General features: G+C 32.8%; 1 protein-coding gene across 1 annotated transcript in view; it reads right to left on the bottom strand.

Moving 5' to 3' along the window:
- The window catches only part of LOC139887642 (uncharacterized), a 59,179-nt gene extending 36,541 nt beyond the window's left edge, over positions 1 to 22,638 (bottom strand). The window contains exons 1-9 of the mRNA XM_071870713.1: positions 22,576 to 22,638; positions 21,719 to 22,462; positions 20,719 to 21,304; positions 20,446 to 20,531; positions 19,867 to 20,103; positions 18,878 to 19,043; positions 18,695 to 18,784; positions 18,442 to 18,576; positions 17,140 to 17,303 (exon numbers count right to left, since the gene is read on the bottom strand). Of these exons, the coding sequence (XP_071726814.1) occupies positions 17,140 to 17,303; positions 18,442 to 18,576; positions 18,695 to 18,784; positions 18,878 to 19,043; positions 19,867 to 20,103; positions 20,446 to 20,531; positions 20,719 to 21,304; positions 21,719 to 22,462; positions 22,576 to 22,638 (2,271 nt within the window). The remainder of the gene's footprint in view (positions 1 to 17,139; positions 17,304 to 18,441; positions 18,577 to 18,694; positions 18,785 to 18,877; positions 19,044 to 19,866; positions 20,104 to 20,445; positions 20,532 to 20,718; positions 21,305 to 21,718; positions 22,463 to 22,575) is intronic.
- Positions 22,639 to 22,982: the final 344 nt, after the last annotated feature.

Below are 22,982 nucleotides of genomic sequence, written 5' to 3'. Positions count from 1 at the left end.
TGAATCATTTATAATGTATATGAACGGGTCCTTTCAGTTGGTATCAGAGCGGTGGTCTTAGCGAACCAGGTCTTGCATTAGTGTGTCTAACTGATAGTTGTTAAGATGCATTAGTGAGTCTGGACTTCGACCGTGTCTGCATGTCAAAAAGTTTCCTTATCAATTATAGTCGGAAATCATCTACTTATCATCGTTAGGAAATTACCTGCTTATCATCTTAAGTCTAGACGCATTTTCCTGCATTTATTGCATAATAGTGTATAGACGGATTCTTATCTTAGCACATCTATTACTGTGAACTTTGACTGACATCTTTTCAAGGATTCTCCGTAATTTACGGAATTTTTGTATTATATATACATATGCAAATTATGTAATTGAAGAATACCAAATCTAAATTCTACAATCTATTTCATACCAAAAATTCTTTCCCTGATCCTATGAGATGGATCCCTCAACCAGTTCGAATTCCTCAGATTTCGACAGCTATTCCGATATGGATATCTACCTGAGCTCTGAAAGTAGCATCACCGGAATGGATCAACCAATTTCCCATCATCTATTTTGGATGAATTGGGGATGGGTCCGTAGTCAACTCAACCATTGGAGACAAGAAGAAGGTGATCCCTTCCATCCACCACATTACCCTCTTGGCGATGAACCTGAAGCACTTACCGGCGAACCTGTTCGAGACACCATTTTCTCACTCATTGCTAGAGTATCTCGTCATGATTATATACTATCCCATATTGCGAATCTTATTCATCCGCTCATTCCAACCGCCAATCATCCCGGTGTACTAGCAGAAATTAACGAACTTCGCGCCCGAGTAGTGGCTTTGGAACACATGGTGCAAGGATTACAAACACCATCAGCAGCACCAGCAGCATAACCAATACCGCCAGTAACATCCACATCGCAAGCCTCAATACCACAAGCTTCAGCAGCATCACCAGCAGTTACTGGCAGTATCATCAGCATCAACAATATCGTCAGCACCACCATCACCGTCAGTACTGTCAGCATCATCAGCACTAGCAGCACATATAACATCACAAGTTCCGTCAGTTCAAGAATCGCTGTGGACGTCATTATTGATCAACAACGAGTATTTTGTATCAACGAGTTATGAAGTATTAACTCATTCTTCTGAAGAAATTATATATATATATATATTTTATATATATGAATGGTGAAACTATAAAAATCTTTCGTACTAAGCTATTGAATATGAATAGAAAAATGGTAGATACTACTCAGTTAAATTCATATTACTAATATGCTATGATGTACATCCTTCGTTAACAACCTAACCATTATAACTACAATCTTTGATTCAATTAAATGAATTCGGTTTCATAATAAACCAAGTGTATCATTCAATAACATGTTTGATTTTACACTTTCATCTTCAATGTACTCGAAACTTACTGGAAAACAACATTCGTATCTTGTGAAGTTAGCAAGAATTCTATGAGCATCAGCATAATTCACTAAGGAAATATCTATAAGAATAAATATTAAAGTATTGATTACATTAGCGAAATACTCCGCGAAGATTATGTAATCTCTAATGTTTTAGAGATTATTCTTTACTAATCCAAGCCGAAAATCAAATGAGCTTAATATGATATTAACTCATTAAATCTGTATTACATCTGAAGAAAATATACATACATATATTTTTATAAAGACTGTAATGAAAAATTCTTGTTCAAAATATTATTTGTGACATTTTTTTTAACGGGTAGGTAATACCCGAGAGATATATAAATGCACAATTAATATATTACATTCTTCGATTCTAATTCAGTGAATCATCAACTATACTCCCTATTTTCACAACAGTATACCTTCTTTTATAAGAAATTAAAACAACCATACTCATTCAAATTCAATCATCTATTCTGATTTTTGAAATCTCAGAATGCAACTCGAGATATAAGCAAAACCATCACTCTTAGATCCTTACATTTTTTCAAAGCTATACTTTGACTTCAAAACTATGATAGAACATCACTTTTAATTGTAACACTCAAAAGGATACGAGAATCAATCGAGATTTATGACGAATTTATTCTTTGGATATTGACAATGACAAGCTGCATTTAAAACGCTTCGAAATTTCGGAAGACACTTCAAATAAGGAACAATCGAGATGATGATCCAATCACACATTACCCGAAGTCTTGTACCTGAAAAACTCTTGAACTAAAAGTCATAGTTTAACACGTACCCGCGTTGAATTCTTTAGCATTTATTAGCAAAAACAACCATACGATTCTTTTCAAAGTAGCCAGTTTTGTCACAGCTCCAACAAGTCAACTTCGACTTTTCAGTAAAACTAATTTTATTATAACTTTGATAGATACGCTGCCCTTTCACCATTGTTACTGGAGAACCTTTCATATCTCACCACATTAGCAGTAAACTTATCAACAACTTCATTAACCTTCGACTTAAAACTCTCCGAAAAGTCACTATACTTATTCATTGAAACTCTATCTTTTACTCATCCGCATCTTGCAACAAGAATTGCCATACCAATTACTGAAAATCAGCAATCAGTATTTTGAAATCTCGCAGCGTTTCTACTTCAATAGTTATATATACATATAACGTATATCTCCTAAACTTACACACTTCAAATGTGAAGTTTCTGAAAAATATCTCAAACTGTGAATTAGTCCTCGAAATGCTAATGAAGCAGCAGAAACTGTAAACGACTTTAACAATCAAAAGTTTGATGACAAAGAATAATGTGTTGGTAAAGCCCAGAAAAAGAAAAGAGTTGGTACTGAACAATGAATTGAGCAGACCGTGAAGGAGACCAATGATAAATACAAGGACCAAAGTCTGTATTTAAAGAATCTTGACGATTCTGTTTCTGACAAAGTCATTAACGAATACCTTGCTCCTGACTCTAAACCTTTGCGGACCTTATTTTTCATCATCATCTTATCTTAAATATTATAAGATATCTTCGTATCTCTCATTATACATATTCTCCATATTTCTGGAGATATTTTCATAACTATTCTTATCTGAGATCATTTATCTCTCCATAATATCTGCATCATAAAAGAAACTGTGTTGGTTTCTAAATTCTGGAAAAAATTCAAATATGAATGTTTTGAAGTAGTGTTGGGAACTGAAGCATGAGTTAGTATAATATAATGACACTTGGTCAACGTGATTATATTACAGTAATTCATGCTGAGTTTCTAATGGAACGTGATGATTCACAGAACATACCGTCATCATGTGCCATTTACACGACTCTTACATTCTACCAAATCTCCAAACATATTAAGAACATATCTTCTTGATAGTTCTATCTTTCCGGATATTCTGGTAATTTGCCAAATCAAGATCGTACCATTACAATTTCCTTCTTAGAACATTAACTATGTTTATCTAAAACTTCATACCTACTAATTCTGGACCATTATTCGCTTGACTTAAAGCCGGGAAGAGACAACAAAAGTATGAAACTCTGAAATGTAAGGGAGAATATAAAGTCCAATAACAACACATAAATTACAAACCGTGTATATCAATGTTTATCGTAACATAAAGACACGGGAGAATTAAAAACACTATAACCCCAAGGGCGAAGTAGAAGAAAACAGATTCCTCCGGTGGAAGTTGGAAAAGGAGAATGATTGTTGCGATAGTAAGGATAAGGACAAGGATTAGAACTGGATTAAGCATTTTCGCAATCTTTTGAAATTGGAATTGAGTATAGAAGTGGTAAAACTAATGAAATGGAAAAGGTAAATATAAGGGAAATATCAGACGTAGTAATCGGGAAAGATCATCGCATTTAATTAAAGAGATCCTAATTTCCTTAAATCTCGAAGAAACAGATCTTATAGATTTCCAAGATTTTTTTTCTTTTTTTTTTGAATCCCTTGAATTCCGGAATTCAACCATGACTACGTCAAAAATTATGACGAAACTTCTTTTCCTCATTCCACTATTTTGTGATAACTTCACTCATACGCTTCGAGTAATCGGATCATTTTATCCATATTACTCTATGGTAATAAAATCCTATCTATCAACACATATCCCTCATGAAAACATTTTTATGGTTAGCCATGACCACCTCGATCAAATTTCGGGACGAAATTTCTTTAATGGGTAGGTACTGTGACGACCCGAAAATTTCCGACCAAATTTAAACCTAACCTTTATATGTTTTCGACACGATAAGTAGAATTTGTAATGTTGAATCTTAAAAAGTTTGGAACTACATTCATGTAATCAATTACCCTTTGACCGTGTTCGACGATTCACGAACAATTATGTGTATATAGATATGTATATATAATATATAATATTAACTGAAAACATTAACAAAGTATTAGATATATGATACTTTACATGAACGTATTTGTTTCGATATATTTATCGACAGAATTAAGAGATAATATCAAATGATTGAATTATCAGATACATTATGATATGATTACGGGCCAATGTTATGAGATCCACTGTGATTTAAGAAATCTATTCTTTTTGACAATATTCGAAAAATGGTAAAGTGATCTATAAGTAAGAACGTGGAGTGTAAATAACTTAGATGTTGGATATCGACAAGTTAAGTAACTCGACATTTTTCATTAAGATGATTTCTTACGTTTTTTAAACCTTTGGACTTTATCCCATGCTTCACCAACAGACTGTAATTTAAAAACTTGAAACCTATTATGAATATATATAATTCTACTTTTCTAAAATGTTTTATGATATAACGATTTAAATTAATATTAAATATATTTATACGCGTATTATACGTACATATTTTTATACTTTTACTATACTTTAACTTTACCTTTACTTTACTTTTACTTTACTTTCACTTTAATAATTCAATTTAATAATATACTTTAATAATTCAATTTAATAATTCATACTTTAATAATTCACTTTAATAATTCATACTTTAATAATTCACTTTAATAATTCATACTTTAATAATTCACTTTAATATTCATACTTTAATAATTCACTTTAATAATTCAAAAATCTATTATAAATAGAATTCAATAGGTTTCATTATTTCATAGAAACTTGAAAATATATTTCTCTAAACTCTCTCAATCAAATTACATATATATATATATATTTACTTAGTATTATTTCAAGATATTATTAGTATACATAAAATACTACGACGGAGTTATATTCAGACGATTTTAAAATAAGTTTTCAAACGGGATAGAGCTAAGGAAATTATGGGTTATAGATATGGAGGTTATGGGTATTGTTCGAGGGCATTGCTCGTGAGGTCAACCTAACATTTATCATTTTTGTTGCGTCTACGTACTTTCCTGCATTATTGAATTACAATATTGATACGTGAGCATTCATATCTTATCTTTTATATATTAATAGTGTATCCCTGACTAGTGCTCGAGTATATATGATTATGCATGTTTGTATGCTTAGTTTCGTCGTTAAATAGTTTATGATAAATCACGAATTTGATACATATGCTACTGAGATAAGGTATATGATATACATGTCGTTGAAAAGCTAAAGAAAAATTAATAACTTTTCATTTATAAATCGTGTGGGTTCGATGAATGGATTAAAAGATATGGTCAACTGAATTATTATTAATTTTAATATTATTATTAAAACGATTATTATAATTGTTATCAGTTGATGTTATTACTAAAATTATCTTTATTACTAAAAATTAATATTTTTATTGAAACTATCATTTTATTATTTTTATCATTATTATTATTATTATCAATATTATTTTATCAAATAAATATGCGTACAAAGATATTTTTACCACACGTAATATAATTACATTAATAATACATACCACTATATTTTTATGATATTAAATGAATTTTATAAATTTTATTACTTGAGATATATAAAAGTATATTTTTATCATATACGAATTTAAATATAAATTTTTATTTATTAATAAATGACTTGTATTATTTAGTAAAATAAGATCTGATAAATATATTTAAATATATAAAACGACTATATATAAGTTATATAATAAACATGTATAGATTTTGGAAGTCAATTTTGGGTCAAGTTGACTTTTGTTGACTTTTGCATGTCGGTCTCGAGCATTAGGATTGTGATACACTACGACTTGACCTAAATTGTTAGACAGATATTGACCAACATATAAATATATATACTTAATATAGGTCCGTGAATCCGAGACAAACCCTGCACTTGTTCAGTGCCGTCATATACATAATTGCTACGAAATACAGTATTGTGAGTTTCATTACTCCCTTTTTATATATATTTTTGGGCTGAGAATATATGCACTGTTTTATAACTGTTTTACGAAATGGACACAAGTACTAAAAACATATTCTACGTTGAGTTGTACCACTTTGCATATTTTTCCCTAATAGCTTGGTAACTACCATTTACATGCGGTATTGTAAACGCGAATCCTGTTGATAGATCTATCGGGCCTGACAACCCCAACCGGACTGGACGACCAGTATTCAACGGTTGCACAGTACTTCGTTTCAGTGACTACACTTGGTACAGTGCAGTGAGATTTCATAATAAAGGGAATATGCGACGTTGATTAAATGTTAAGTATGGTTACCAAGTGCTAAACCACTTAGAATATTTTTATTAAAACGTTTATGTATATGAAATCTTGTGGTCTATTACTATTACGGGAATGGTTGATTATGATAAAATAATGAACTCACCAACCTTTTGGTTGACACTTTAAAGCATGTTTATTCTCAGGTATTAAAGAAATCTTCCGCTGTACATTAGCTCATTTTAAGGATATTACTTGGAGTCATTCATGACATACTTTGAAAGACGTTGCATTCGAGTCGTTGAGTTCATCAAGATTAATATTAAGTCAATTATAGTTGGATGTAATATGAAATGGTATGCATGCCGTCAATTTTAGATGTAAAGAAAGTTTGTTTTTTAAAAACGAATGCAATGTTTGTAAAACGTATCATATAGAGGTCAAATACCTCGCGATGTAATCAACTATTATGAATCGTTTATAATGTATATGAACGGGTCCTTTCAGCTTTAAATGCGATCATTTGTTTTGATTGCTCTGTCAAATATTTTACTATAAATTCACCGTCTTCGTTTCCTTACAACTCACACCTTCTATTATTTCTCTTCAATTCATACTTTAAAGCATTCGTTAATATGCTCCATCCCATCCTGATCCTTGATATCCTCTTAATTTTCATATCTGTCATTCTTCTCTTTCATTTACCACCGGAGGATTTTATTTACTTCTACTATTATCTTGGGGTTATAGTGTTATTAATTTTCCCGTGTCTTTACGTTGCAATACATATTGATATACACGGTTTGTAAATTATGCGTTGTCGTCGAGATTTATATCCTTCCTTATTTTTCGAAGTCCATGCTCCTGTTTCCCTTAATCATTGTCATCCACAGTTAATGCTCTCTCCTATTTGCTGCGATTTATACCCCCAATTTACACTTTGAAACTTCATTCTTTCGTTTCCTCTTCTTGTCATTAAGCACCGCATGTAATGGTCCAGAATTCGTAGGTATGAAGTTTCGAAATGAACATAGTTAATGTTCTAAGAAGGGAATCGTAATGGTACGATCTTGCTTTGTCAAATTACCAGAATATCCGAAAGATAGAACTATCAAGAATATATGTTCTTGATATGTTTAGAGATTAGATAGAATGTAAGAGTCGTGTAACATGGCACATGATGATGGTACTGTGAATCATCACATTCCATTAGAAACTCAGCATGACCTACTGTAATATAATCACGTTGATCAAGTGTCATTATATTATACTAACTCATGCATCAGTTTCCAACATTACTTCAATAACATTCATATTTTAAGCTCGAAAGTTTACAGAATATAGAAACTAACAGTTTCTATATGATGTAACACTGATAGCACGAAGGGATTAATGATTTCAGATAAGAATAGTTATAAAAATATCTTCAGAAATATGGAGGATATTTATAATGAAAGATACGATAATATTTTTGAGTATCTAAGATCAGAGGATGATGGAGACTATTGTCCGCAAGGGTTTAGGGTAAGGAGCAAGATATTCGCTAAAGACTTAGCAGGCATTGAATCATTTAGATTCTTTGAAGTCAAACTTATTCTTTGTGATTTGTCCACGGCTTCCTTCATAGTTTCGCATAATCCGCTTTTTGGTACTAAATTTTCTATTGGGTGTTTCCAATACCCCATTCTTTATCATCAAATTTTTTGACGGTTAAGGTCATTTACGGTTGTCTATGGTTTCTGCTGCTTCATTCAACTTTTTCAATATTCAGAGTATTGATTTGTGACTGAGTGCTTTTCAGAATTTCAGAATGAGAGATCATAATTCTAAGAGATGAATGTTATACATATAACTGTTGATGTAGATATGCTGTGAGTTTTCAAAGTACTGATTGCTGATTCCTGATAATTGGTATGTCAGTTCTTATTACAAGATGCGGATGAGTACATGATGAGACTTCAATAGATAAATATGGTGATTTGTCGAAGAGATTTAAACTAAAGAGCGACAAGGTTGCTAGTACATTTGCTGGTAATATGGTGGAATATAAAAGAATTCTCCGGTATCAAAAGGGTAATTGTATATATCAGGATTATAGTAAGGCTACTTCGAATGAAAAGTCGAAGTTGACTTGCTGGAGCTGTGACAAAATTGACTACTTTGAAAAGGGATCGCAAAGTTGTTTTTGCTAATAAATGCCAAAGGATCTGACGCGGCTACGTGTTAAACTTTTACTCAGTTGCCGAGAGTTTCTCAAGTGCATAACTATATGCATAAATCTTTCCTTCCGTAGATGAAGTGTGGTTAATTCATACTATCGATTGAGGTGTTTTCAAGAATCATGAAAGGTTTGAACGCAGATTGTAATCGTCAAGATACAAATGAGGTTTAAGATGAAATCAAGTGGCAAACTTGAAGATTTGTTTAGTTTCATATGTTATAATCACTATTTTAATTCATTTTAATTGTCCAATGTTGGTAGTCCTCGTTTGATAGTCCACAGTTAGCAATTCAAAAATTCATATATAATTTAATATATAATATTCGAATTAATTAATACGTATCGTGACCCGTGTACATGTCTCAGACTCGATCACAACTCAAAGTATATATATTATTATAGAATCAACCTCAACCCTGTATAGAGAACTCGATCATTACTGCATATAGAGTGTCTATGGTGATTCCAAATAATATATATATAGATGCGTCGATATGATATGTCAAAACCTTGTATACGTGTCCTGATATTTAAAGTGTGTAAAATAAATAACAGAAATTAAATAACGATAAATAAAATTGCGAGTATATAAATTGCGATAATTAAACTGCGATAAATAAATTGCGATAATTAAATTGCAATAAATAAATTGCGATAGAATAAAATGTGAAACGAAATTAACAGTTAGCTAGGAACAGTTAGCTAGGATCTTGTTAGCGTGGTTTCTTAACAAAATTTCATATTGTTAATTAGTCTGTTTCTAATCAATTTTTATTGTATCCATTATTTCTTCGTTATGCCACTTGTTGAATTCTGATAAATCAAAATCCAAATATGAAAATTGAATGAAAATGATTATTCTGTGGTGAACGGTTACGTATATCTGTGGATGTAAGTAGGATAGTAAATGACTGTTGAATCAAATTTGAAGAATGTACAGTGTAACTTATTAATTCGAAATCTAAATATTCCTCGGGTATTACCTACCCGTTAAAATATTTTCACCACTAACAGTTTGTACAATAAAAAGTTTAATTACAATCTTTATGAAAACATATATACATATATATTTTCTTCAGACGTAATTATGGATTTAATGAGTCAATGTGATATTAAACTCATCAGATTTACGGCTAGAACTAGAGTACATAATCTCTAAAATATTAGAGATTACATAATTGCCATGAAGGACGAAGATAGTTTATGTAGAACGATTCGTAGAACGATGATTATGATTGAGGTATAGATTGCGAGGTTGAGACGTGTGATGTTGTTGTTGTTGTTGTTGTTGGTACTGGTTATGCTGCTGGTGCTGCTGATGGTGGTGCGGTGCTACAAGTGTTGTTGGTGCTGAGGTTGATGATGATGTTGGTGTAGTAAGTATAGCTTGTAATTCACGCACCATTCTTGTCAGGGTTTCTATCCTACCCTCTATCATTTCTATCCATCCACTCATCTGATTCGATAGATCTTGATTATCAATTCGAAGTTCCCTAACTTCTTCTAATATTCCCCTTCGATTGGTATTCGGAAGTAGAGGTTGAATATTTTCTGAGATTGCAGTAACGCGATCTTCGAGGTGGAAAACTTTAGCAAGAATGGTGAATACAGTGTTGCGCATAGGTTCACCGGTGAGTACATCGTTTTCTCCGATATTAGGAGGTAAGTTTGGTTCGTGGTAGGGCTCGCCTTCTTCATTTCTCCATCGAGTGAGTAAGTCTCAGACCCACCCCTATCTCCTCCAAAAATAAAAATAACTAAATGGTTGAGGCACTTCTGGTTCATTGAATTCGGAGTCTGCTTCAATATACATCTCGAAATCGCTTCCGAAACTAATGGAATCCAAGCTAGGTGTAGGATCCATCTCTCACGATCAGTTACAGGGTTTTGATATGAAATGATTTTTGAATATCGAATGATATTCTAATTATATATAGAATATCTATACATACTTCCAAAGATCCCTTGAATTACGGAGAAAATTAAGGAAACGTGTCAGATAAAGTCTACAGTGACAGATACGCTAAGATATAGATTAGTAGATATGCTAAGATACGAATTTTGTCTATACACTATTCATGTAATCATTGCAGTAAGATGTGTCTAGACTAAGAATGATAAGCAGGTAATTTCCTAAGGATGATAAACAGATGATTTCTGACAAAATTGATAAGCAAAACATTTGACATGCAGACACGGTCGAAGTCCAGACTTACTAATGCATCCTAACGACTATCAGTTAGACTCACTAATGCAAGACTTGGTTCGCTAAGACCACCACTCTGATACCAACTGTCATACAGTTGGGGACAACCACCGTCCCACCCAGTGCCTTCCCAGCTAACCGCCTGGTGACCACTGAGTGTACCTCAGATACTGATTTTAGGGCCTGCCTCTCGGCTACTGCCAACCCTCGTAAGGGATCGCAAGGAGTAAGAGTCAATGCTTCGTCACAGGTAACACTGTGAGAACCTCCTTTACGACTAACCCGCCACACATGGACGGCTTTATACCAGCTCTGATACCAACTGTCATAGCCCGTCCTAATCCATCCAGACGAAGTCCATATCGATTATAAATGATTCACAACAGTTGATTACATCGCGAGGTACTTGACCTCTATATGATACATTTTACAAACATTGCATTCGTTTTTGAAAAGACAATCTTTCGTTACATCGAAAGTTGACGACATGCATACCATTTTATAATATATCTAACTATAATTGACTTAATAATAATCTTGATGAACTCAACGACTTGAATGCAACGTCTTTTGAAATATGTCATGAATGACTCCAAGTAATATCTTTAAAATGAGCAATTGCACAGCGGAAGATTTCTTTCGTACCTGAGAATAAACATGCTTTCAAGTGTCAACCAAAAGGTTGGTGAGTTCATTAGTTATACATAAATAATCATTTTCATCATTTTAATAGACCACAAGATTTTCATTTTTCAGTTCTCATAAATATACGTCCCATGCATAGAGACAAAATATCATTCATATGGATTGAACACCTGGTAACCGACATTCATAATATACATATAAGAATATCCCCATCATTCCGGGATCCTCCTTCGGACATGATATAAATTTCGAAGTACTAAAGCATCCGGTACTTTGGATGGGGCTTGTTGGGCCCGATAGATCTATCTTTAGGATTCGCGTCAATTAGTAGATCGGTTTACTAATTCTTAGGCTACCAAGCAAAAGGGGCATATTCGGCTTCGATCATTCACCCATATAATGTAGTTTTAATTACTTGTGTCTATTTCGTAAAACATTTATAAAAATTGCGCATGTATTCTCAGCCCAAAAATATAAAGGGTAAAAAGGCAAATGAAACTCACCATACTGTATTTTGTAGTAAAGGGTAAAAATTGCGCATGTATTCTATCCAGCTCGTTTATCTAATTATAAGGCCATACCCATTTTATTTAACCCGTCACCCACTCTATTAACTGGCCCAAATTTACTTCAGCCCACAGTAGCTTCATAAGCCCAACTAGAAAAGAATATATATATATTACTGTCCAATCTTGAAACCGAAGCCCAACATATCTAAATAGAACCCACGTAGGGTTTCCTGTCGATTGGGAAAGACAAACGCAAGAAAAGATCAAAAAGGAAAACACGTTTGTTACTTTAATCATCACTTATCCATTATCTTTATCATTTAACCATATATCACTGTTATCATCTATCGTCTCCCTCATTCTCATCATCATTCCCTTCTTCATAAAAAAATAATAATGAAAAGATACTGAAGTAGCAGCGAAAGAAAATAGCAGTAGCAGGTTTTGAAGATTGGAAGAAGAAGAAGAAGCTGAAAAGTGCAATAGGTACTATTCTTCGTCAACATAAAATCATATTCTTCATTCAAACCCTAACAAAACCATTGATTAATAATTGTAGTTGAAAGAGGTCTACGGTGGTGGTGAGTATGCGGTGATCGAACCAGAAAAACAGAAATAAAAGAGTTAGGAGAGAGATATATATATGTGGGTGGTTTGGTGGACGTCTTGTTTGGTGTTCGACAAAGACAGACCCAGAAACAGAAGCATATATTAAAGCTCCAAATGATGATTTTTGATGGTGTGATTACGGCGAGAACAAACGTATAACATCAGTAGGGATCGAGCTGTTTTAAAGGATGGTTTTAGATTGTTGGTTTTCGAATACTAAAGGTAACAATAGCAAGTTTTGGTGTTTGGTTTATTTTCATTCTTGCAGCCAGAATAGTAGTAGAAGCAAGTGGAGGTTTGAGATGATAGTAGTCTCAAAGTGATGTTTGGTTTGGTCTTTGCTCGGTAGGAGATAGGAACAAAAGTACAACAAGGCTTCAATGTGGTGGTTCATTATGGTGTTTGAAAAATGAAAGTGGTGTTCTTGTGTGGGTTTCAATGGGTGTAGGTGTTTATGGTGTTCGTGACCGAAGACAGTAAACGTTCAGAAACATTGGATGGGTTTTATGTTGTAAGTGGGAATTGAATTTACGAGTTTGTATTTGGTTTGTCATTGTTATTGTCATTTTAGCGATGATGAATTGGATTGGTTTTCAAAGAATGGAGAAAAGAGAAGATGAAGGAAATAGAAAAGCATGATGAGGAAGAGAGTTCACGTTGGCTAGTGACCATGAAGAGTGAAAGGAGTTGAAGGTCAAGTATATAAAACAATTTGCTTAAACTCTCATCCATCGACCTCAAATCACAAGAAGGAAAAAAAATAGAAAATAAAGTTGATATTGATTGCTAACGAATTTTGTTTTCATTGTGAATTGATCGACAGAGTTGCTATCAGGGAGAAAAAGAAAAAAAAATAGATAGATATGGGTAACGAATTTTGTCATATGTCTGTGTAATCTTCTCCTTTAATTGAAAAAGAATAAAGGTTGAAAGTGAAGTGTAGCAAAGCAATTTCAATTTTGTATCTGGTATCTATAATTCGTAATATTCATAATTACTAACTGTAAATATATTAATAATATCAATAATACAACTTAGTAATAATATTACTGATAATAATAATATTATTGATAAAGATACTAAAAATAATATTAAGTTCAATAACATTTAATAATAATGATAACTATGATAATAAAGATGATTTTTAATGATAATAGTTATAATAATTATAAAGGTAATAATAATAACAATGTAACAATTTACATTTATCAAACTTTATATCTATATATTATAATCTTAATAGTATTAATAATACTGATATTATTATTTATTTTAATGAAAGTAATAATAATATTACTATAACAACTATATTCTTAACTTGTAATTACATTTAATCTATTAATATTACATATTATTAATTTTGTAATATTTAATAATTATACTATATAACATATTTTAATATTTATATATTTAATATATGTTACAATGTACCTATCAATTATGTTTAGGAAAATTTATATATTCATAATTATTTACAGCAATTGTTCGTGAATCGTCGGGAATAGTCAAAGGTCAAATGATTACATGAATATAGTTTTCAAAGTTTTTGAGACTTAACATTACATATTTTGCTTATCGTTTCGGGACATATAAAGATTAAAGTTCAAATTTGGTCAGAAATTTCCGGGTCATCACACACATTGGCTGCTAAGAGCTGATCATTGGAGTGTATATACCAATAGTACATACATCTAAAAGCTGTGTATTGTACGAGTACGAATACGGGTGCATACGAGTAGAATTATTGATGAAACTGAACGAGGATGTAATTGTAAGCATTTTTGTTAAGTAGAAGTATTTTGATAAGTGTCTTGAAGTCTTTCAAAAGTGTATGAATACATATTAAAATACTACATGTATATACATTTTAACTGAGTCGCTAAGTCATCGTTAGTCGTTACATGTAAGTGTTGTTTTGAAACCTTTAGGTTAACGATCTTGTTAAATGTTGTTAACCCATTGTTTATTAAATCAAATGAGATGTTAAATTATTACATTATCATAATATCATGATGTATTAATATATCTTAATATGATGTATTATATCTCAAATGGATTTGAGGAGGTGGAACGTGTGAACGGATAACAAGTGGGCTAGCCGTCATAGTTTTCAATTTTGCTTCTTCCTTGATTATTCTAATAGATTCTAGACTTGACTATTCTAATACATTCTAGACTTTATTATCCTAGATTATTCTAGACTAGACTTGATTAACTTAATGGACAAGGTTAATCAACTATAAATAGGGATGTAATAGGATGAATGTAATAAGAGTTTTTCAATAATTGGAGAAGGATTTTCAATAAGTTCTTGTTCTTAAATTTTACTATTCTGTCTTCATAATCTGGTACCAAATTTCTTCACGAGGTACAGCTATGAATGCACACTGTCAACGTACATCATAATGGTGTGCTACTCCTATCCGGTCTGAGCAGTTAAAATACTCCATAGTATGTTTTAAACATGATACAAACTAAATGCACAAGGTACAACTTCTGAATTCATGGATGGAAAGTGGGTTGAGTTAGTTAAAACCAACTGGGTCACGCCAACTGATCTGGCAATGCTTTTCCATATGGTAGAATTACCAACGCACAAGGCATAACATGCTGTTGACTCTTACTTCTATCTAGTATAACGAGAAAAACAACATGCTTTTGGACCAGGTGTCTTAATACAACTAGCAATATCCACAGACACAAAATGGTGTAAGAAGGTGAAGAGCCCAATATTGTACAACTAGAAAACATGACATATAGGTCTAAGTCTCTTGCAAAAAAAAAAAAAAAAAAAAAATATATATATATATATATATATATATATATATATATATATATATATATATATATATATATATATATATATATATATATAGTGGTAGGATCAAGAGGGAAGTAACCAATCGGGGGAAAGCGGGGGGAAGCAAAAACTTTTTTTTTTTTGTTTTTTGAAAAAACTTTGTTCACGAACATTATAGATGGGATGAAAATATGAACATTTAGTAGAGACACTTTGTGATAAATGTTTTTATTTTGGCGGGAAAACGCTCGAAGAAGTAATATATAACAATTATCGTGTTTTTCGAGCGTATGTTGAGGTTTTAGATATTAGGGTTTGGATATTAGGGTTTAGATATTAGGGTTTATAGGGTTTAGATATTAGGGTTTAGAAATTTAGGGTTTAGGGTTTAGATGTAGGATTTAGATTGAGTTTTTAACATGAACGGTTTAGAGTTTAGGGTTTAGGGTTTAGGGTTTGGTGTTTTGGGTTTATGGAATAAAAGCAAAACACCAAACCCTAAACCCTAAACTCTAAATCGGGCTAAATTTTACTTCACAAAACATGAAAAAAAACGTTAACATTCTTCACGAACAATATTATCTTGAATGTTATTTTTGTCGATCGTTTTTCCGCCAAAATAATAACATTCATCACGAAGTGTCTTTTCTAAATGTTCTTATTTTCATCCAATCTATACTGTTCGTGAACAAAGTTTTTTCAAAAAATGAAAAAAAAACTTTGCCTATATAGGGGCAGGATCAATGGGGAAGCGGTGGGAAGCAAATTTTTTTTTTTTTTTTTTCGTTTTTTCAAAAAACTTTGTTCACGAACATTATAGATTGGATAAAAATATGAACATTTAGAAAAGACACTTCGTGATGAATGTTATTATTTTGGCGGGAAAACGATCGACAAAAATAACATTCAAGATGATATTGTTCGTGAAGAATGTTAACGTTTTTTTTTCATGTTTTGTGAAGTAAAATTTAGCCCGATTTAGGGTTTAGGGTTTAGGGTTTGGTGTTTTCGGTTTATGGAATAAACCCAAAACACCAAACCCTTAACCCTTAACCCTAAACTCTAAATCCTAAACTCTAAACCGTTCGTGTTAAAAACTCAATCTAAATCCTAAATCTAAACCCTAAACCCTAAATTTCTAAACCCTAATATCTAAACCCTATAAACCCTAATATCTAAACCCTAATATCTAAAACCTCAACATACGCTCGAAAAACACGATAATTGTTATATATTACTTATTCGAGGGTTTTCCCGCCAAAATAAAAACATTTATCCCAAAGTGTCTGTATCAAATGTTCATATTTTCATCCAATCTATAATGTTCGTGAACAAAATTTTTTTAAAAAATGAAAAAAAAAAAAAATTTTGCTTCCCCCCGATTGGTTACTACCCTCTTGATCCTACCACTATATATATATATATATATATATATATATATATATATATATATATATATATATATATATATATAGACTAAAAGTTTTTCAGGTCAGCGTTACTCGACCGGTCGACCCTAGTAAAACTACACGTTTTGAGTTTTGACTTGTTACCCAATGCGTATATCTACTAGAATATTAAGAAAAAGAAACTTACCCATCTTATTGTCACCTTTTCCTCCGGAGACCTCTTTGACTCAATGGGTCGACGACCTGTGAGAATTTCAATAAGTAGAACCACAAAAGAGTAAACGTCACTCTTCGGTGTGAGTTGGTATGTTCTCATATACTCGGGGTCAAGGTAACCAACTGTTCCCCTTACTTTGGTCACAACATGTGTTTTATCAGTGGGCAAATAGCCCAAAAAGGTAACGTAAGTTACCAAATTTTCCAATAAAGGTAACATCGATAATTTTGTGCTCAAAAAGGATTACAAACTCAAAATTGATGCAATTAAGGGATTGAGTTACCTTTTAAGAAGGTAACCGGTAAAGATGCTTAGGTGGACTGCTTAGGTGGAATTTGTTATAGTAAAATTAATATAATTTATTTTTATATTTTAGAGGTGGACATATTATACCATTTAACTATACGTAAATACTTGTAATATTAATTCTTCATCCAAGAATGAAGAACAGAGAATCCAAAGTACGACTTACGTACCCATCGGCATAAAAAACAAATACCCCAACTTTGAAAGCTTCACTAACTGCCATTTAATTTCTAAATCAAAATACCCCAACTTTGAAAGCTTCACATATTTGTGCTGGTAGAAATATCCCAACTTTATAGTAATCGGAACTTTAACATCTGTCTCCTTTTCAAACTTTGATCAAACGAAGAGGACGAACTTCAGATCTGGAATTCAAACAACAGACGAACGTTCGCCGGAGAAGACGAACGTTCACCGGAGGTCATTCAGTCTCTTAATTCGTGCGATTTATGGGTTTCTTGCTTCTTGTCGTTCCGAAAAAAAAAGAAGACGACGAACATCAGATTTGGATATGAATTTGTTTTTTGCTTCTTTCCATTTCTAATTTATTTTTTGGTTCTTAAAATTGTTGCGATATGAATTTGTTTGTAGATTTTGTCTTGTAGAAAACCATGTGTTAGAAGATTAGATAAAAATAAATAAGATGAATTTCCGTAGTGATCCTAGTCTTATTGTAGTAATGCATCCCGTGAAATTAGATGAAGATGCGTCTTGTTATTTTTAATCTCTGAATTATAAAAATAAAATTAGTGTTTATAACTTTTGGGGATGAAGATGAAGAAGAAATAAAAAATTAATTAAATGAATTGTTTGGTATTACCACATTGGACTCAACCTATGACTCATCAACAATTTAAGTTTTTAGGTTAAAACTCTTTTAATAGCATCAATTTTAAGTTTATAGTCTTTTTTGGGCATAAAATTATTCATATTATCTTTATTGAAAAATTTTGTAACTTACATTACTTTTTTGGGCTATTTGCCCTTTATCAGTTTCTGCATCACCAAGTCTTGCAAATCCAAAATCGGGCACTTTTGCTCTCAGTCTCTCGGTTAGAAGAATATTCGATGACTTCACGTCGCGGTGGATTATTTGCTTTTCTGATTAAACTCAAAAAAATGAGAACTGAAAGTCTTTGAAAGTTTTTATTTGTTTAAAGTTATGATGTGATTTTTGGAAATGGAGAACATAAACATTATAACCAAGGTTATGCATTACCTGCATATAGATGGAGATACGTTAAGCCATGAGCAATATCGATGCATATTTCAAGTCGTTGACTGAAGTCAAGAAAACTTCCATGAACACCTGAAATAGGGAACAACTAAAATTGATACTTCTGCTAATTTAATGGGTTAAAATGGTAAATCAGGGGACTGGCAAACTTGTAATAAATCTTACCATCCAAATGTTCTCTAAGTGTACCATTAGGAACATATTCTGCAATAATAAGGCGCTCATTTCCTTCATCGACGTAGCCAAGAAGTTTCACAAGATTCACATGATCAATTTTCTTAAGTAGTTCAACCTCACTTTTAAATTCACTTCGTAAAGCATCAAAATGTTCCTATATGGTTGATATGACACATTTAAATCTGAGAAAACAATGGTACTTTGAAGGAAATATAACAAAGGTATGGCAGCCAAAACTAATTAATTTTATTCTATTCTTCATACTATCTAACAAAAGCGTGCCACATATTCATTTTATCTCGCATAATAACAGGGTTACATTTCGACTATGCGATTACCAGTCAGTTTCTTTGGCCGACAAAACTTGTACACTGACAAAGTTTGTAACAGGGTTATATATAGTTGCATAAACACGTGCATTCGTCCAAATCACAATTTAAATGGTTTTTTTACATGATGATGTACTTCCATAACGAACTTTATCAGTGTACACACTACCATAATAATTTATCTTCTTACTTCGAATTTAACTAATTTTTGGGGGGCATGCACGTGTATATAGAACTTATATTTTAGATCCCCAACAAGTTCTGATTCCAGGAGATCATGATAAGTTCCAAATTGGGTTCTCTTTAAGAAGTCCAAAGGTAAATAGCTAAAAAGGTAACAAGTCTTGTGGTTTAAATGAGTCATGCAGCCTCCTGAATTGTGTTAATATAGCCAATGAGACTAAAACCATAACATTAACTGAATACAACTGTTTATAGAAAACTTGGACTAGAAGTGTGTTCAGGGTCAATCATACCCACCCTGTTTACCGGAACAAAAAACTACCATTTTCACCTGCCACCCGACCCGCAAGACACATCCATCTTACCACCTCTGACACTTATCAACTGGTGGAACTTTAACTACGATTATAAAAGAAGAGAAAATGCAGAAAGAAATCCCTTTTTACACTATAACTATCATATTACCTTCTTTGCTCGTTCTATGGCAACAACCTGACCGTCAGGTAGCTGACCTTTGTAGATGGTTCCAAACCCTCCTTCACCTAGCCTTAGTGACGGTCTAAAATACTGGGAAGCTCTTGCCACCTGGTTCATGGTCAAATGAACAGATCCGATTCTATCAAAAAGTGCGCTTGATGTGACCTGAACTGTTTTATTGCCATGAGATGATTTGGAGATCCCATCTATGTTGTAAACCTCGTCCTGTTTTTTTTTTTTTTTTTTTTTTTTTTTTTGTCAAAAAAACAGTAGCCAAGTTAATACTAGGTACGTATATCCGTAACATAATATGCCTAGAGGCGATATAAAACCAATGACTAAAAAATAAATGAACCAACTAATTAAGGGAATACCCTCTGTTGAACTAAACAATTAACTAAACTAACCAACATGTAAGTATCAATCAAACATGAAATAAGAAAGCAACTCAAAGGACGTATTATGTTACACCAAATGTATTACTAGTAAGGTACAAAATGATTAGACTGACCCTCCATCTTATATGTCCATGTGACAAGAAACCAAATAATACAGAGCAAAACATACCAATTCAGGACCATCGACGATGCATCGAACAGTTTTCAACTCTGTAAACGATGGATTCACACCAGTCTTTCTCCATCCTCTCACCTCTGTAACAATGTGGGATTTGATGAACTTCATCAGATATATCAAGTTTAAAATTGAATACAAAACATGTATATGACCTAAAGGGGAAACCACGGTGTAACTGGGTTAGAGTACAGTGTGTGTGGGTGGCCTTAAAAAATTCAGTTTTAATCACGAACACCAAGAATTATTTTGACACGAGGGACATACCAGTGGAGTCAACAGTATCACCAACTAAAATCATAAACCAATCGGGAGTCAATCTGCCAACCTCCATTAACTCAAAGAAATCACGGCGACAAAGATAATATGCTCCTGTGTTGAGTTGAAATCTAGAAAAATCTTCTCCCAGATTATCTGTCCATCCCGTGTTATTTTCAATGGTCCCCTTACTGATTTCATCATCAGTGTAAACAAGGCTCACACCAAATTCATGTACCTGGAATCCACGCATCGCAGCTATACCAACATTAACTTTATCTCCAGCCCCCAACGAGTTACCAATTGGCCAGTAGCTTAACCATATACCAATGTCACCAAATTCAGGTTTACCAAATATTTTGGGGTTGTACATCACATCAAAATTGTTGGTTGTACTGATCTTAGCAAACCATGCCCAATCATCACCAGATAGGGTATATTTGAATGTTACAATTACTCCTTCAAGCTTCATATTCTTTGGACACGCAGGTACATCAAAGGACAAAGATGCCGAGTCTGATTCATAATCAGGTCTCAAGTTTGGATCCTTAATGAATGGCAGAGATGTGCTCATTATATCGAATTCATACAACATCTGTGCACCACAAGCAAAAGGTTTTGGTGATTCGTATAAGATTAGCTTGCAGATTATATATCAAATGTGATGATGCACAATGGCGAAAACAGAATTTTTTTCACCCAGGGCGAAAAATATTTTAAAAGTGTAGCAACTTTTTTGGGTAAAATATGGAGGTTTTTGGACAAAATTTGAAGGTATTTGGGCAAAATTTGAAGTTTTTTGGGTAAAATTTGGAGGTTCTAGGGTAAAATTTGAAGGTTTGGCGGCAAAACTTGAAGGTTTTGGGGCAAAAAAAAAATTTCACTGGAAAAAAATCGAAAAACTCAAAATTTTACACTGAAAATTGCAAATCCACTTAGGGTGACTGACCTCCTCTGTCCCTTAGTGGTTCCGCCACTGATGATGCATGTTCTGAGAGAAACAACAAACCTGGATTTTATGACTACTGCCAATAGCGAGCACATCACCAACAAGACACATAGTGTGGTTTTCATAAACTTTAAGCCACTTCAAGTGACCCAAAGCACTTTCATCTAGTTCAGCTATTGGTAACAATTTGATAAAGCCTTCAATTTCATACAAATTAATACAACCTTCGTAACCGATCTCTAGCAAAGTGAATTGATGTGATTCAAATGTTTTTCTCTCCAATGACTTGCAGTAGTATACATAAAGTTCTGCAAGTGTACCGGGGAGGTTTAGAAGCCATTTAAGTCTAGAGCATAGACTCAAGTCAAGGACCCGAAGATTTTTAAGATGACTATAGCAAGGCAAAAAGACAAAAAGACTATTGCTCATATTCAAGTACTGCAAATATGGTTGAGCATTGAAACTCAAAGGAAAAGAATCGGTACACTCAATATAGCAGCCTTTGAGGAATAACCGATTTAATGAATGTGGGAAGGAAAACTTAGGTATTGTAACGTCTTGTCGGGAAGTAGAAGCGTTTAGCCCTACTGACAGATTTGTCATGTCCCCCTTCCAGAGCTTGTAACACCCTGTCATGTTCAATAGTGCAAGACGTGTTAGGTCTCCAATAGTTTCACAAACATGAACCAGCTTGTTACAGTTCCAAAGAATCAAAGTCTCAAGATGAGGAATATTAAAAATGTTGCGGATTTCGAGTAGATTATGTGAGTTTCTAAGATTTAAAATCAGCAATGACCGAAGAACCTGTTGCATAAGTATTTTAGAGTTAGTCATCGTCAAATAGATCATTCAGATTAAGGAACTTAACTGGACAAACAACAAAAATAGAAAGAAAAAACTAATATTGGATTTCCTACCGTAGGGGGTTCAAATATTTCTAAGGTGCTATAGCTCATATCCATAGCCACCATGTTTCCCATGTATAAGCCAGAAGGTATGGCTCTTAAATGGAATGATTAGTGGAATGATCATGGCATAAATCATTTCTTTAAGCTGCAACTTTATGTGAATAAATAGTGTGACGACCCGGAAATTTCCGACCAAATTTAAACTTAACCTTTATATGTTTCCGACACGATAAGCAGAATTTGTAATGTTGAATCTCAAAAAGTTTGGAACTACATTCATGTAATCAATTATCCTTTGACCGTGTTCGACGATTCACGAACAATTATGTGTATATAGATATGTATATATAATATATAATATTAACTGAAAAACATTAACAAAGTATTAGATATATGATACTTTACATGAACGTATT

The sequence above is a fragment of the Rutidosis leptorrhynchoides genome, chromosome 2 (assembly GCF_046630445.1).
Source record: "Rutidosis leptorrhynchoides isolate AG116_Rl617_1_P2 chromosome 2, CSIRO_AGI_Rlap_v1, whole genome shotgun sequence".
NCBI lineage: Eukaryota > Viridiplantae > Streptophyta > Magnoliopsida > Asterales > Asteraceae > Rutidosis > Rutidosis leptorrhynchoides.
Note: the sequence above shows the minus strand (reverse complement) of the source record. Positions and strands in the feature narration are given on the sequence as shown.